At 41.7% G+C, this 17,934-nt stretch overlaps 2 protein-coding genes across 2 annotated transcripts in view; one reads left to right on the forward strand and one right to left on the reverse strand.

The window, feature by feature from the left end:
* Positions 1 to 881: 881 nt before the first annotated feature.
* Positions 882 to 13,622, reverse strand: orc5 (origin recognition complex, subunit 5). The gene is made up of 15 exons (XM_080754634.1): positions 13,535 to 13,622; positions 12,424 to 12,562; positions 11,751 to 11,843; positions 10,471 to 10,656; positions 10,037 to 10,111; positions 9,150 to 9,261; positions 5,819 to 5,949; positions 5,323 to 5,371; positions 4,473 to 4,563; positions 4,193 to 4,248; positions 3,568 to 3,680; positions 3,404 to 3,454; positions 2,801 to 2,911; positions 1,327 to 1,439; positions 882 to 1,223 (listed from the first exon to the last, which is right to left on the reverse strand). The coding sequence occupies exons 2-15, from the start codon at positions 12,535 to 12,537 to the stop codon at positions 1,178 to 1,180; spliced, it is 1,341 nt and encodes a 446-aa protein (XP_080610760.1). The 5' UTR covers positions 12,538 to 12,562; positions 13,535 to 13,622; the 3' UTR covers positions 882 to 1,177.
* Positions 13,623 to 15,061: 1,439 nt separating this feature from the next.
* The window catches only part of lhfpl3 (LHFPL tetraspan subfamily member 3), a gene marked incomplete at both ends in the record, with an annotated part of 41,978 nt that continues 39,105 nt past the window's right edge, over positions 15,062 to 17,934 (forward strand). The window contains one exon of the mRNA XM_080754368.1: positions 15,062 to 15,491. Coding sequence (XP_080610494.1) covers positions 15,062 to 15,491 — 430 coding nt within the window. The remainder of the gene's footprint in view (positions 15,492 to 17,934) is intronic.

A 17,934-nucleotide genomic window follows, 5' to 3' on the forward strand; every position in this document is an offset into this window, starting at 1 on the left:
GCTCCTTCCAAGAGCAACGCTCTAAAAAAATAGACATTTGTCAATTAGTTTAACTACTTAACCCTGTAATACTACACCAGTGGCATACAAGAATGTTGTGAGCTTGTAGATCTGCTATTTTTGTAGATCTATTTTTTTAAATCATAATTGTTTAAGCATTTGTTTATAATAGAGGCAAAAGTTTGACATAATCGTGATATTGATTTGTTATATCGCCTAGCCCTAATATGAAACATCTTAAATGAATGAAACAATGTTTTACACTGCATAGTGCAGACACCATACTGTATTTATAAGACATAAGGAAAGATGTAGACGCAAAGCTTGGCCAACCCTGGGCCTAGGGGTAACTTTGGACAAAGCCAGACTAGCTCATGATGCATGAACTTAGGCCTAACCCCTTACCCTATATACTGTAGTTGACTGGGGTGACAGGGTTCTGTACTTGATCCCCTCCTTTTTTCCCCTGTAAACCAACACTGGTCTTGTAGATCGGCTATTCTTTTCGCCCCCCAGAATAGGGACGCTGGTGTTCATGTGGTTAAACAAAGGCATCATCCGATCTACTGTTCAACAGCAGATGATTTAGCAACTGGAGCCCAATTTATGATATTCCTATAACAAATATGATTATTTGGGGATTTCTCTCATGTCTAAAGGAAACGGATTGTCCCCAAAAGCCGTACAATATGCCAAAGAATACATTCAACACATATTTATTATATATACACAATGTATGATTAGGTCACATGCTCTTGGTACAAAAATCTTGCCTTGTCCAGCCAGAATGCAGCACTACATAATGTTTGGTGGTGATTACAACTATTAATCTCTACAGATATCATCCATCCTCAAAAATAATCCTGAACTCCAGTCTCAAAATTACTAGTCTCATTATTATCAGAACTGACAGAAAAATAAGAGGAAATTATATCCATAGAGAATGATGTCCATAATCGTGGTTTGCAGCAGTGATACATTTCTGTCAAGAGACACAGAGGTTCCCCACAAACAGCATTAATGGTCATCCACAAGGGGGCAGCAATATGTAACCAGAATGTGCTTTCTAACAGTCCAGACTCCAGAGCATCTCCTCACCTTTGCCTCAATGGCAACATCCACAGATGTTCTTCAGTACAAATTCCATGGTGATATCGTTCCTTTCTGCACAACAGACTTATAGAAAGTCATAGAGGTACTTCACAATGTCGAAATTCACAGTTCTGTAATGAAAACCGTAGAAGGACAAATGTTCAGCACCAGAGAGTTGCAAATGATCCATGTGAAACGCTTCCAGCCATGTTTTATTAAGCATGTAGAACACACCTGGATATGGCCCTGATGAAGTCCAGACAGACGGCACATTTATACTTGGGTGCATCCAGCTGGTCATCGTGACCCACCTGAGTCAACAGCTGGAGGGTTACCAGAGAGGAGATCTAGAAGGAGAAAAAGAAAACATCACTCGTCACCGGCCTACTTTTTCCAATTTCTTTTAACAACTTATAACCCTAGTGATCCTATTAGGGATGGGACGATAAGCAATATTATCGTATATCGTGATAAAAAACACTCACGATAATCGTATCGTGGAGATTTAATTTATCGTGATATCGTTCTCCATCATGCACTGGGGTCAATTCACCTTTTATTTGCCGAGCTGCATATCCGGTACCACTTAAACCCTGTAGAATTGGTAAAAGATACTTATAATATCCGTACTTGATACAGTCTTTTTTTTTTTTCACTCTATCAAATGTCTTTGCCAAAAAATTGCAGATCTACAAGCTCACAACGTGTCGTGTTGCGACGCACTGTGAGCTTGTAGATAGCCAGTTTACATACTGTACACGGCGCGCACAATGCTCATGTTGTGAACTTGTAGATCTATTTTTGCCAAGAGATTTGGTGTAGGTAGGTACCAAGTCCCCTGGGGGAGCCCAGGCATTGGCAACAAAGTATATTGGGTATATTGTGGTTAATGCAGACACAAAATGTGATTATTCGACCCACATTCAGTGTAGTGGCTCACGCCTAAACGCATTTCATGCCAAGTAGCACGAATAGAAAGGCATCTCCTCAAGGATCCAATCTAAGCATACCCACCCATATACATATTTAATGCAGTCCCAGTCATCTGCTAAATTATCATTTTATTCATACCAAATGGTATTATATTACTCTGTAGAAATGGCAAACTATGTTATTCAGAAACCTGATTCTATTTATTTATTTATTTTTTATTTCAAAATGTTCTGTGGACCACTGTACCATTGTTATAGATCAGGGGTTCCCAAACTTTTTTGGATCATGGGCACCCCTATAAATATTTTTAATAATAATGTAGGCACCCCTACATTATATTCCTAATTTTCGCAACTTATATTTATAGCATATTTTAGCGATTATGTTGCGAGGAAAACATTGAGATAATAGCCATTTTGGTTAGAACTGACTGAAAATAACTTTGTACTTCAAGTTTAAAATTATACTAAATATATTTTAAGTGTCCAAATAAATTCCAAAAATTAATATTCCTTGGATTAGTAATCCAAGAAACCTCAAAATACTAATGTCAATGAAAGCTACTAAAACATGCAGTATATGCATGTTTGAGTATATATATCTTAGAAGCATCTTAACCATGTTTGTACAAACAGACCTTATAGCAACTCATAATGTAATAATGGCTCATAATGTAATAAGGGCTCATAATAAGTGTCTGCTGAGCTGCCATGATTGATGCAAACCAAAAGAAAGGAGGAGGTGACTGCAGAGTGACAGCCATTGGGGATCGAACCTGGGAGAAGATGCTGGCAGATGGAGCCACTCTACTGTCCACCACACTGTAAAAGATGGCCAAGAGACGGTCCAGAGGGAAGGGCTTGGGTCCTAGCAGGTGGTTACTGGTCTAAAACATATGGATGACCACATTAAAAAGCTTTGTTGTACAGAAACATACATTATGCACGCAGGTACAATCTCAACCTTGTGAACAAAAAACAAAACAAGTCACTCTGTGAACATTTCTTTTTTTAAATTAAATGCAATTGTGAACAATAACCAAGTAAGATAATGTGTCCAATCATACGGTTCACTCAACAGTCAGTGTGAGGGTTGGTCAGGAGATGTCTATGAATGAACCCTGCATTTAAAGGCTTGAAGGCCATTGTCTGTGATGGAATCAACCACATGCTCTGGTAGGCTGTTCCACACCTAATATACAGTAATTTATATATAGCTGGCCCATTTGGCAAGTGTTGCTATTTGTCAACAAATAGGATGTATTTTCACATGGACAATTCATGACAGAATTCAGCTGAAAAGACCTTTTTCAGCTGACAGCTTTGTCGAAAGGACTGTGTGATGTAGAAAATGAATAAGCCATATGTTAAAACATCACCTTTTCATGTTTCTTCAAAAAACTTTTAGTCTTCTTTATTTTGCCGTGGTGCTGTTGAAGAGAAGTCAAAGAGAAGAGGGAAGTCATCAAATAGCGTATTATATACAAAAACAAATACACCGAAACACCGAAACAGGTCTTTACAGAGGAGGCGTGTCCGCTACCTTGACAAAGAAGCGTTTGTCTGTGCGGGCAGGGTTGTAGGACGCCAGGTAAGCAGCAATCAACAGGAACTTAGAATAATATGGGAGCTCCACATGAGCATGAGCTGACAAGCCTGGGTAGTCAAAAAAGAATGTCATGAATAGAACGCATTCCTTTACACACATAATGTGAAGAGACGAAACAAGAGTTGCAACAACTACAATACTTTGATTATGGGAAACAAGCAACATCAAGACTAAAGCGTGAAACATACCCCACAAGTATTATGAAGGCTCCAGTCCTACAAGCTATACAAGACGGGTCATTGCGTTCTGGAATGTGTCACCAGACAAATTTTAATACAACGTAATGTGGGCAAGCAGTTGTTTATATAGCAGGCAAGAACAGAATGAAGTAGTCTATTCCATCCTTCATAATACAGCAGGCTATAGTTTCATATGTAACTATGTGGGTTCACTACCTCCACCGGTGCATAAGAGCAGTGCACACATAGAGGACAGTATGTCTGCGCCAACTGGGTATGGCATTGTCATTTGTGTTTGCGTACTTGCATGGAATATGTTTCAGGCTTAAGCATACAGTGCAGGCAAGCTGAATGAAGTCTTGCTGTGTATGTTCAGATACCTCTCATTGCTCCAGTCTCCTTCTCCTCCGTTAGCTGAAGTTGCTCCCACTGAACACTGAACGGGGGAAAGGACAATATGGTCGGAAAAATGTTATGCCAGAGCCAAGAGGACTGATCTACCGCACCACATTCAACTTCAAAGTCACAAGTTAACACGTGTAAAGAAAGGAAAAAAAAGAGTGGGTGAAATATTTTCTTTTTTACAAGCTCCCAACATTTTGCAGTTTTCAAGACAATAATTACAAGGGCAAATTCATGAAAGATGGACGACATACAGACCTGGACACTTCCCGAAGGTACACAGTCTGCATGGCCTTTTTCAAATGAGGCTCAATGTTTCTCCAAAGCTTGGGCGTGTCACTCTCTTTCACTGAAGACAAGAAATTGACAACCACTACTTTAAAAGGTCTGTAGCGTATATAAGGACCACAAAACAGCAGGGGAAAGTTCAAAAACGGTAATTTTCCATTGCAAATGGAGGAGTATTGTATATAAATATTTACTGTTAAATATACTATTAATTACTTGGTTACTGTTTTGTAGTCTGGTGAACCACCCCGGTTTGATTTCAGGTCTTCTGAATGAAAATGAAATTGAATTCCGCTACTGGGAGTGTTTACCAGGCTACTGTTCTGTTGTGCACTTTAGCCCCTTTTCCACTACAGGGCCGAACCAGAACTAAAACCAGAACTTTCCAGAACCAAGAAAGTTCAAGAACCTGTGAAGTTCCGGGACCTAGTTTCCATATAACCAGACTGAATCGGGGAGGTCACAAAAATAGGTTCCCAGAACTCAAGTTTAGTACTACATCAAGAGCAGTACCTAAAAAAGGTTCCTAGAACCTTGTCAGAAACCGGGCCATGCGGTAAGGAAACAAAACCAGGACTAAAAAGATAGGTTCAGGTTCTGGAAAGTTCTGGTTCCACCTCATAGTGGAAAAAGGAGCTCATGACTGCATTTATATTGATACCTGTTAAAAGATCCTAAACTACATTAATGCCAGACAGTCCAAGTGCAGTGAGAATATGAGTCCACACAATATATATGACTAGATTTAAAGGCTGTGTAGCAGGAGGAAGATCAAGTATTAAAAATGGACAAAGGAACTGTCTTAGGAACCAACTCTTACCTTTTCCTTCATCCAAGGGCTCACAGAACTTTGAGAAGTTGAGAGCAGCCTAATAGGGCAGAAATAGAACATAAGAGCAACAAGATAGGGCAGAAATAGAACATTAGAGCAACAGGAAAACAAAAACACATCTAATTCACCCTTTGTCAGCCTTCTGGTTGACTGACCAACCAGCAGGCTCTATTTGCCTTGTCCCACCCTGGTTCCGCCTTTTTATGTTGAATTTGCTAAAACATCATTTTTGGAGAAATACAAACATTCAAAAACATGCCCTGTCACTATACTGCCACTGAGAAGTTAATTTTCTTTTTACTGAAACCAAGTTTAAAATGAGAATTGAATACACAGAATAAGAAGCAACTGAATTTCAATGGTAGTGGATGGAGAGAAAGTTTGGGACTTTTGTCCCACTAAGACACAGCAACCAATGGGTGCGAAGAGGGGCGGAACAACGGGCGGGACTTGACAAAGGGTGAATTGCGTGCCTGTGTCTGACCAGATGACGGAGCTCTCGCAGGTCTCTGCAGACGGAATAGAAGACGCCCAGCAGGATGTTGATGAAGGAAGAGTACAACTCTGGAGAATAGGACGGATGGCTATCCTTGGACAAGATATGCTGGAGCTCACCTGGAGGAAGAGCCACACAATGTCAACAAAACCATAAGAAACACCATTCAGTTCAAGTTAGGGGTGGGCGATATGGTGAGTATTATCGCTGAGACGATACAATGTCTCCACGATATGCCTTTTCAGAGATATCGTACTGTATATATCGTGATACAATTGAGGGAGCCTTGTAAAAAATCCTGTTTAATTGTAAATACAGAGATTCATTGCAGAATTCAATTAAACCTGCATTTTGGTCAAAATCATCAGTTCTCCACTTAACTCTGACAGTATACAAATGAAACCAAATGGACCCTTACGTGTAAAGGACAGCGCATTGTGAGGAACGCATTGTAAAGGAACTCAAAGAGTCTAGTTTTTGTCAAGTAACTTGAAAAATAACCATAACAAGAATTGACACATTGTCAATACATAAGCTGGTCACATTTGGGTTAAAAAGGCGGGGACGTTTAACAATGTTACCATAATGCTTTGAATGAGCGTGACAAAGTGAACATATAACTGACTGACTATATTGTGGGATGAAATCTGCAGTAGACGGCTGTGAATTGCTGTAAGTGGCAAAGTACCGGATTTGAAAAGTACTTTTGAAGTAAAAGTAAAAGTATTTTACCGTATGTTTCTGTGCAAAGCCAATAGAATTTGAAGGATATTAAATTGAAGTAGGACTGTCATCTAAGGGGTAGCCTACTGTCATTTTAAAAAGTAATCTTACAATACTAGTTAATATGTTTATGATGTCATTGTGAGAATGTGCTATAGTGTTGTAGTCGAGTCCACCTAAAGTGTCCAAGTCAAGTCCAAGTCCTAGGGGGTTCGAGTCCGTTTTGTCTTATTAAAAAAAAGGACAAATAAGACTTGGACTTGGACTATATGTAGTACAATATCCCAAATCACAGACGATAATTATCCAGTCTAATATCATGATATGGATACAAAAATAATATGAATTAAAAAAGAATTATAGATTATAGGTCTACTACTGTAATCTATAACATTTTTAAACATTGCTGTTATAGCTGTGTCATTGTAATAAAGCTGCATGATTATGGCAAAACTTATATTATCAAACAAAATCTTATTTTAATATTTTTTAATAAAAGCTAAAATAAATAAATAAGGTTTCCCTATTCAAACACATAGCAGTAGCCTACGTGCATGTCTGCATTTCATTGTTTAAGGTGAGAAATGTACCTTATGTCATTAGTCTGATGCCTTCAAGTATATGCAAAGCAAAAAAATACCCCATGTTACTGCTTCAAGTTGTTTTGATTCGTTTTAACCTCTCTACAGAGACTTACAATGTTACACTTCTCTCTATTGATCAGTGCACTTTAAAACGTTCGGGCGAGGCTTAACGAGTTGTAATAGGCTACACCTGGAAAGACAAAAAGAGAAAAGACGTCAATTCTTAATCCAGCGGTACGGGTGGATTAATGATCACAAAGGCTGTGTTTGGAATTGGAAGCTGTGTAGGCCTACTGTTTAAATAAGGACTTATTTATTTGGGAACACTGCAGGCTGCAGGTAAGAGGAAAGCAGACAGAGAGAGTTGTCTGTTGGCGAAAAAAGAACTTTTGGGAACTTGCTTGCTGCTGCTGAGCGGAGGCAGTGGCGTCAGTTCAGAAAAAGGTAAGGTATGGCAACATGACTGGTGTCGCGCGCGTGCAAGACACCACTCATGTTGCCATACCTTAGCAACAAGCACGATGAAAAGTACATTTTTATTATTTCCCCCTGCAGCCAAGGTATGGCAGCTGCATACCCCTGCCATACCCAATTGACGCCCCTGAGCGGAGGGGCTCTGCGTGTGTGCCTGTGACCCTGTGTGTGTGTGTGCGTGCGTGCGTGCGTGCGACTGTGTGCCTATCAGATGCGCATAAGATAATTCAGATATGCTCCAGCGCAACATTAATAGGCTATATACCATTAAAACCAAAGTAATGAGCCTGTTTTGAAAATGTAGCAGAGTAAAAGTACAGATACTTGTGTTAAAATGTAACCGATAAAAGTAAAAAGTACTCAGACAAATAACTACTCAGTAAAGTACAAAGTACTGAAAAAAGTACTTTGTTACAGTAACAAAGTATTTGTACTTCGTTACTTCCCATCTACATCTACAGTGCAGTATTGATACTTTTACGATACTTTTACTTAAGTAAAACATTTGAGTACTTTTTCCAACAGCTAATTTTCCCCATAGCCTGGAGGAGCGGTAACTGCTATTGGCCCAGTTCTTTCCCCCCATTGTCTAGAAGGGCACTCCTGGGGTACTGTCCTGCGATTGGCCCTTAGCTCTACCATGTGACATGAATAGCCTATCCAGAAGAGGTAATCAATGGTCGTCAAAGAAAATGAGCTGATTACCGAAGCTGGTGGCCCAGCTTAAAAACCAACATGAAAAAGAATCGTGATAAAATCATGTATCGTGATACAGCTTGGGAAAATATTGTGATATTGTATTTTTCCATATCGCCCACGCCTAGTTCAAGTTAGTGAGGCTTTCAACTCATTTTCCTGCCCCAACCCTGAGAATCCAGAGGAAAAAGCCGTTGGCTGCCCCCGTCCCAGGAAACCTGAGAACTTAATTTGATTTCATTTATAAAAACAATCCAAAATCAGATAGCCGCTCCGGGGTTACTAAGTAACCGCGCTTCCGTTCTGGGCCGGTAACCCGGAACGGGATCTGCATTTCTTTGCCCGAAAAACCCATTTCTCTGACCACTTCCTGCTCCGTTTACTTACTTGTAAACAACACTGCTCCCAGCTCAGCAATGGTAGCATGGATTAAGATGGGGTCTTTTGTAATCGCAAACGGACCACGGCGTGCACGCAGACCGTGCATGATGGACATACGCCCATGTTAAAAGGTAAGAAAATCGCGGCAGGCAACTGCGAAAGACAGTTTTTTCGTAGCATTAATGAGTTAAAAGCAGTCGTCAGTCAGGACTCGTACGGAAAAATCTACACTGAAAATATGTTCCTTCAAAGTGACCCAGAGGCTGTTTTTTGTATCGCTCACACAGCCAAGAGTATAATTCGTTTTTTTTACTTTGAATACAATATTCCTCCGCAGTCTGAATTTAAAGTGTTAAAAATCACAAGAACATTGTCATCTCACGCTGCATCCGTTAAGTGTCTGATGGATGTTCGTGAGGCTGAATGATATATATGCCATTTGCCACATGGATTAATGGTACCTTTGCTGTAGTCAGGGAAATGGAGCAGCAGGGGCTCGAAGCAGCCAGTGTTGGGTCTGAACTTGTCCCAGACAATTTCGCTCAGCAGGATCACGGTCACGTTGTCGTCAACCTATAAATAATAAAGTGTAAATAAACCGCTGTGGTTGGTATTATTGGAAATAAAACTGTGCACCGTAATGTTATTGTCATGGGGGCACAAGTCAAGCTGCTGGACAGTGTGCACACGCCATAATTGAGTGAAACCTTGCTGTTATATGTTGACTTACCAATACATAGGCCACAGAACAATCCATAAACCTCTCTTGCCATCAGCCACCCACACACCTAAATCTGCCACCTCATTATCACTTCACAAGCCTCAGTTCTGACACTGAAGCTGCACAGCATGCCAATGACATGTTGCTCTTTAACACCCATGCAATCCAGACACCCGCACTTCAAGCGAACAATTATCTTTCTCAAAGGGGCCAAGAAAAATAAATAAATAAGCAAGTCTGCCTCTGATGTCTGTAATTAAAATGCGGTGAGGGAATGCCATGCTCACATCAAGACTCTTTCACAATGGAAGGCCTCTGCAAAGCGCTCATGTTCAAGGTCACTCATTATCAAGGCAGCTCTTCCAGCACTTATCTCCTACCAAGATAAAGAGATGTCTAATAAAAGAGGAACCAGTAAGAGGTTTGAGTGTTTGGGGAATTTTAGGATTATTATATTATCTGTTGAATTAATGAACCGAGTTGTCCTGTAAGGAAATGTTATTTATTTATTTTGGGCATTATACTATTGGATTGGATGTCGAACCAGGTGTGTTGTCATTTGTTTTTGTACTGCACCTCAATCATCTGCTACCCAATGTAAAAATAATACTGTTCTCCCAATCTCACCAATTCTTGAAAGCGCAGAAAAGTGGGTAGGAGGTTGGCATCCATGTCTCTCAGAAGCTCTGCCTTCTCCATGACCTGTGAAGTGCACAGTAAAGTTCAATGTGCCATTGGCTTAGGGTAGGAGGACTTTGTGTACAGTGCCATGACACATTGGTTAATGTCTTGGGAAAGAGTTCAGGTGTGACTTGAGCCTTTTTTCAAATACAAAACAAAAACTATTCATATAGGCTTTATAGCATTTGGACCCATTTTCCTCCACGACTAAAATGATCCAAGCAAAGGATCCAAACAGAAATTCCATGTGCCGTGGATTGCTCAGCATTTCCAAGGCTCCCAAAACAGGCTGGAAACAACTGACATAAACACCATGTTTGTGATTATTACAATACGCATGACAGGAGAGGAACATCCAGGTGAGGATCATGTGTACTCACAATGTATCGTGTCTGCTCAGCTGGGCACAATGAACACTGTTGCCTGTAGACACGGACAAAGTCAGACAGGGAGGGGCAGTAGGGAAGCAAGGAGGCAGCTTCCGAGCCGAACAGGGACAGCATCACTTGTTCAAACAGCAGCGCCACAGAGATGCATTCCACACAGCTGACTGTGGCATGAGGCAACTGCAGGGGAGGGGGGCAAAAAGAAAGAAGGACCTGATTTAACAACTTTTGTTCACCGCTTTTCTCCCCAATTTAGTCATTTGCCAGTTATTTCCTCCCCACACGTCAATGCTGTTGTATGCTACTTGCTCACCTGCCAGCGAGGACGTAGACTCGTAGAGCCCCTGTCCTATTCCTCCCACCCAACACTCCCCAGCCTGTATTAGTTGTTATGTGTGTAGTGACAAATATCACCCTCCCCACCCGGATTCCCTCCCTTGAACACGGTTTTCATATAGACGCTCGGCAAAGCCAAAACAAAAATATTCAATCTGCAAGCTCACACAATGTGTCAAGCTTGTAGATGTGCCATTTTTAAAAGGTTTTAGTGAACTTAAAAAAAATAAAAAATAGACATGCCCAAAATAGTGACATTAGGGTTAAAGGAGTAGTTCTCTCCCAAAATGACTTTTTGAGCGGTGGTCACACCGTCTCCATAGCGTGGCCGTGTGTGTCTGTGTGTGTGTGTGTGTCTGTCTGTCTGTCTGTCTGTCTGTATGTAGCCTCTGGTGTAGCCTGAGTACCCTGGGTGACCAGAGAGGTGCTGTTGAGTCTAGCCTGCCCTGAGCATCAACTGCAATACACACACACACACACACACACACACACACACACACACCCCCACCCCACACACACAGGCACCCCTCCCCCCCCCCCCCCCACACACACAGGCACACACCCCCCCCCCCCCCCACACACAGGCACCCCTCCCCCCCCCCCCCCCCCCCACGACCACCGCTCAGTTCACACGGGTGTGATTTTTTTCTATTGATTACTCACGCCATGGAGACTTGAGTTTAATAATATTGTTTTGTATTTGTCGCATCTCTAAGACAACATTTTGATCATAGTAAATTTACCCCATTGATTCTGAATGGGGACCCAAATCAATGGGGGTACATTTATTGTAATCAAATTATGGTCTTAACCAAAAACGTCAGTAATCAATAGAAAGAAAGTCATTTTGGGAGTGAACTACTCCTTTAAGGTGTTCAAGCTTTATATCACAGGAATATTATGAGATAAAACGTCATTGATGTTGCATTGTCACTTACCTCCAGCTCTGTCAACAAGGTCTGTATCACGTGGCTCTTCCCCGTGGCACGATGACCATAGATGAAAATAGATGGGAAGCTATACTGACCTGGCTGTGCAGACAGAGAAATGATCACATGAGTTCTCTGTAGTATCACAATACAAGCTAAATGCAAACCACAACTCTTTATGACTAGTTAATCACCAGTGGTTCTCATTCAACCTTTTCAGGCTGTGATCCCCCAAAATAATCGTATTTGAACTGGGAACTGGGGACTGGGGACCCCCCACCCCCCCCCACCATGACAAGCACTTGGAATTGTAGGAGTTGAGGCATTACATTTTGTCTGACTCTGTTCCACAAATAAATAGTGAAAATAGCAGATCTACAAGCTTGCGACGCCTCGCATTGCGAGGCGCTGTGAACTTGTAGATCAGCAATTTTCAAAACTTCTTATATTATTTGACAATTTGGCCAGCAGTTTTTATAGTATATTTTGTCGATTACTTATGATTTTTTTGAAGTATTAAAAAGGTATTGAAAGTCCTTAAATTGTCACTTCACTCTCATGTGGGGGACCCCACCCCCTCCCAAAAAAGCATATGGGGCGACACCTCCGGGGGGTCCCGAGTCCGACCCACAGGTTGAGAACCACTGAATGGACGGACAGTGTGTTGCATTACAACACAGACCTCTCCCATTAGTGACAACAGCATGCCTGCTTGGACATCTCTGCAAGGCAACTTCTCCGCGACCCGCAGCAATCCCCCCTCCTCATAGCCCGAATGCTGAAGACGTCCAGACATCCTTGTCTTTGTTCAAATTCTGAGCCTAACACATGAAAGATAAATAGATAATCATGAGTTATGTCGTTGTTAGACACTGGTGGAAAAAGTAGACCTACTCAAATTTTCTACTTAAGTAGAAGTATCAATTCTGCAATGTAGAAGAGTATTTCTACTAGAAATACTCTGTCACAAGTAAAAGATCGGAATTCAACATTTACTTGAGTAAAAGAACAAAAGAATTGGTATCAAAATGTACATAAAGTACAAAAGTAAAAAGTACTCATTATGCAGAATGTCAGATTTCACAAGTTTTCAAATCCTTTGAAAATAGCAGATCTACAAGCTCACAATGCGTTGTGATATATCGGCTGTTTTCAAATGGTCGAAATGTATACAGGGATGAAGTGGTTAATGTAAGTTTTTACAGTAATAATCTAAATCTACAAAGTAACTACGGTAGTAACTAAAGTTTTCAAATAATTGTAGTGGAGTAAAAGGTAGCCTACAATATTTGGATCCGAGGTGCAGTAGAAGTAAAAGTACTGGAAATACTCAAGTAAAGTACAAATATACCTCATAATTGTACTTAAGTACAGTACAACTTGTACTTAGTTACTTTACACCACTGACTGACCTGATTGTTTGATTGAAGGCTTTATTAGTAGGTTGCATAGGAAAAGGTAGTTTCATGACAGTACAGTTCACTGGCACAAGGTCAACTAAAAGGAGATCCTAGTAAGCTTTTCAGCTTGTTTACACAGGAAACCTTTATGTATCGCATATGCCATTTAACATTGACAGACGAGTAGAACAGACAATAGAGCCATAAATTATAACTGCTTGTAGAGTGCGTTTACTTTGGGACGTTTTAACGTCCCAAAGTAAACGCAAGCAAAGTAAACGCAAGCAGCCTACAATGTATGGCTAGATAGAACACAGCGTGGGTTCCGTATGCAACAAATAGGAGATGAGCACGTTAACAAGTAATGCATCTGATGAACCCACATAGGCCTACCTGAACTCTCACATGTCCAACAAACTCCAAACGGTCATGAAAAGAGATCAACACGAGCCCTCGGTGAAAACGTTAGCCTGCTGCTACTCACTCAGTGCTGACAGTTTCGCGCGCGCTCTCGTATTACGTCAGAATGTTGTGAGCCAATCACCGACGAGGAAAGAGTGATGGGTAATGTAGTCACACACACACACACACACACACACACACACACACACACACACACACACACACACACACACACACACACACGGCTTTAACGGTGTGTGTGTGTGTGTGTGTGTGTGTGTGTGTGTGTGTGTGTGTGTGTGTGTGTGTGTGTGTGTGTGTGTGTGTGTGTATAATTATTATTATTATTATTATATTCTTTTCCCGATATGCTTTGAATATCAAATCAGTTATAACCTCAATAACTTGAATGCTGTTTCCTCTGGAAACACATCATGGAGCACGCACGTACGCACACATGCACACGCGCGCGCGCGCACACACACACACACACACACACACCACACCGCACGCACGCACGCACGCACGTGATGATGAAAAGAATTCGAACGCCTTGATTGAACATAATAACACCCCGCTAGTCCCTATAATTTTAGGCTTTTTACCTGCCAAACAGTTTAGGCCTTTACCAGCAATCAAGAGAGCCTGCCCTATAGGACATTTTATATGGACATTTGTTTCACGCAGTAGACTGTCCTCCTCCTCCTCCTACAATATGCATTTGATGATGACGGGACTCGGATTTGTTCAAGATTTCGCGCGTCTATTAGTAACACGTGAGACGGAGGATTAAGGGCTGTGGGTTGATACTACTACAATCCCTGCTCTGCTCTTAGTCTGAGGCTAACCTCACTCACAGCTCACACTCACATTCAATAGGCTCCTCCACCTCCATACATACTACGGTTTTATCGGCGCTCCGTCCGCGACGAGCAGCCTACTATAATATCTGACTGTCTGCCGTCTGGACACGCTCCTGACCTGGAGACACACAGTTGTGCTGTGCTGTGCCACAGCAAGAAGCAGAACTGAGCATCCTTCTCGGCTGAGACCTGCCTGGTTTACCAAATATGCTATAGATTTCTACGGATCAGGTAGGGGGGGTCTATGGGTTGTAGGCAGCATAAACGCATCGGGTTATGAATGGAGGAGGCAGAAGGGGGCTCATATCATAGGCATCGCCTGCGTTGTGTTCTGGAGCGCATGTGTGTGCGTGTTGTATTGTAATGTAGGAGGAATTCATTGAATGGTCGCACGGAGGATGGAATCAGACGGCGCCGTTTAGAGATGCGAGAGTGCAGTGATGATGAATGTGATGTGGCGGCAACTGCCAACTGGGACCATATTGGCTGGACATCAGTAAAAAGCAGAGATTTTCAAAGACAGCTACTACACTACACACTGCGCAGCAGCAGTACAAGAACTAACCGTAAACAACGACATTTTTATAGGATTGACAGCATCGTTTCCCTGACATCTTTAGATTTATTAAGTCGAGCATTTTATAGACCATAAACTATGGTGCCCGGAGCTCCCAGTGTAACCATGCTGCCGGCGTCGGAGGCTGCCAAGATCTACCAGACCAACTACGTGCGGAACTCCCGTGCCATAGGCGTCCTCTGGGCCATCTTCACCATCCTCTTCGCCATCGTCAACGTGGTGTGTTTCATCCAGCCCTACTGGATCGGCGACGGCGTGGACACGCCGCAGGCGGGCTACTTCGGGCTGTTCCACTACTGCATAGGGAACGGGCTGTCCCGGGAGCTGACGTGCCAGGGCAGCTTCACCGAGTTCGGCAGCATCGCCTCCGGCGCGTTCAAAGCCGCGTCCTTCTTCATCGGCATGTCCATGGCGCTGGTGATCACCTGCATCGGCTGCTTCACCCTGTTCTTCTTCTGCAGCACCGGCACCGTCTATAAGATCTGCGGGTGGATGCAGCTGGCTGCAGGTAAGCGTATCTCTCCATCTCTCTCTCTCCCCGCCGGTGTTGCCTATAACAGTGTTTCTCAAACGTTCACATTTCAAGGTCTCCCCTTAACTCTGACAGTGTACAAATGGAATCAAATGGACCCGTCACTGTCAGAGTTACAGAGTTGTATGGGTCCATTTAGACCCCCATAAAGGAACCCACAGAGTCCCTGGAATCAATCCACTTTGAGAAACACTTGGCCTATAACAGGTGTGGATGTTCACAAGGTAGTTTAGCACTCTGCCCAACACCAACAGTTTATAGAGGTAGACTATGAAGTCATTCAGACTCGGTGTGGTGGTGTTTGTGTTCATTTTATATACTGTAGGTCTATATGTATGAATAAAATATTTTTTTTTACCAGAGCATTAAACAAACACAAATAAAATTTTAGTTTTTTTGGGGGATAGGCCTACAATAATTCATCCTTGCAAGGCTGGCGAGATCAACCAGTGCCAGAGAGCGAAAACCACAATTACTTTGATGTCCTAGATCTTAATATTATACTGTAGATTGCTTAGAATTATACAATAATTACAATAATACAACCTAACCTCTGCTCCCTGAGCACTGTTCCTAATAGTTATTGGCCACAAATGTAATGTGCAAATATACAGTGATATAGCAATACCCCAAAGGATACATTATTCTTATTATATGCAAATTCTGTTTAATTAACAGACCCAAGCCATATGCTACAGAACATTTTATTGTGCACACTGCACAGATTACAATCAGAGATAAGAAAAATGAAACATAACAAAATGAAACAAAACCAAAACACAGAATTTGACTGGTGGATCTGACATTGGCCTGATCTTGACTGTATATTTAGAAGAGATTAAACATTGTTAATTGAGAGGAACCAGTGCCCAATCTTCCTTTTTATTGCCTATTAGTAGCTTTATATAACAATAATATTGTACTTTCATACTGTGTGTGTGTGTGTGTGTGTGTGTGTGTGTGTGTGTGTGTGTGTGTGTGTGTGTGTGTGTGTGTGTGTGCGTGCGTGCGTGCGTGCGTGCGTGCGTGAGTGCGTGCGTGCGTGCGTGCGTGCGTGCGTGCGTGCGTGCGTGTGTAATACGTTATTCTTGCGCTGAGAGCTCACAGACTATTTCTCATTCATTCTTAATGGCATTGTATGCATTTAAATGAATGTCTCTTTTATAGCTATTTCAATCACTAGACCAATATGGAATCAAATGTCCTAATCTATGATAATCACATCTATTTACCCATGCTTACCCTTTTATTTCTTACTTGAGAAAAGACAAGGTTTACAAACATCTGTCCTTTAAGTTGCAATTTGTCTCTGGAGTTCACTGACCTCTAACCTGAACAGCTGTCAATAAATGTCAATAAATCAATAGAGACCAAATCAAACTATAATTTAATTGTTCATTATTGCTACAGCCTACAGCATATCAGCTGCCATTGTATTTTTCATTCACAATTACTCATATTACAGTATTATTACACCTTATTGTTACTCATTTTGATCATTTCTCACCCTATACTTTAACATTACTAATATTACAGCACTACTCTCACTAAAACATCTGTAGAGTTTACGAGTTTGGAATATATTCATAGGGTTTTACCTATCAATAGATGACACCTTGGTGGACATTTTCTCAATTCACTATATATGTTTTCAATGAGGTCTTGAGGCTCATTCACTATTCAGAATGCAGATTTTATAGGCGGAGGTGTTTTACGGTAATCTTTTCCTGAGTAAGTAATCACAGCAATACAATTTGGTGAGAGAAATGTGATGTTTTACACTGCATTCATGAATTTTCAGGGGTTAGCTGACATTTGGTGAGCCAAGTGTAGCCATAATCATTATAGTTTTGTGTCCACAACTGTTCCAATGTTCCAATTTTCCCCCTGGACCCCCCTGGGGCTTAAGAGGCTAATATCATAATAACCAGAAACTCATCGTTGTTGAACTTCTAACCCGACAACATTAAAGTTTGACCACTGGGCTGGCTCCACGGCCCTCAATAGAAATGGAGGTCAGTAGCGCCATCAGCCAGATGTCAGGCCTCCAGGGGCGTCACAAGGGGGGGGGGGGGGGGGGGGGGGGGGAGCGGGACTGAGTTACTATAGGGCCCAAGGGCCTTGATTATTTCATACTTTAGCTATTGAAAAATAGCAGATATACAAGCTCACAGCGTGGCACTCGGTGCCGCGCTGCAAGCTTGTAGCTCTGCTATTTTTGAAAAGTCAAGAAAATGTGTGCAAATCTTTGAATATATGTATTTTTTAAGCAAACCTTTGTAACTCAAATTCTGCTATTTTGAGATGGAAGTCCGTGGCCAAATACATATCATTTTGGGGGGTCCTTCACATGAAAAAGTTTGAGCACCACTGACATAGAAACATAGGTTTAAAAAAAAAAATCACACATTTTCACGAT

This window comes from Nannobrachium achirus, assembly GCF_963921795.1.
Source record: "Nannobrachium achirus genome assembly, chromosome: 23".
Lineage (NCBI taxonomy): Eukaryota > Metazoa > Chordata > Actinopteri > Myctophiformes > Myctophidae > Nannobrachium > Nannobrachium achirus.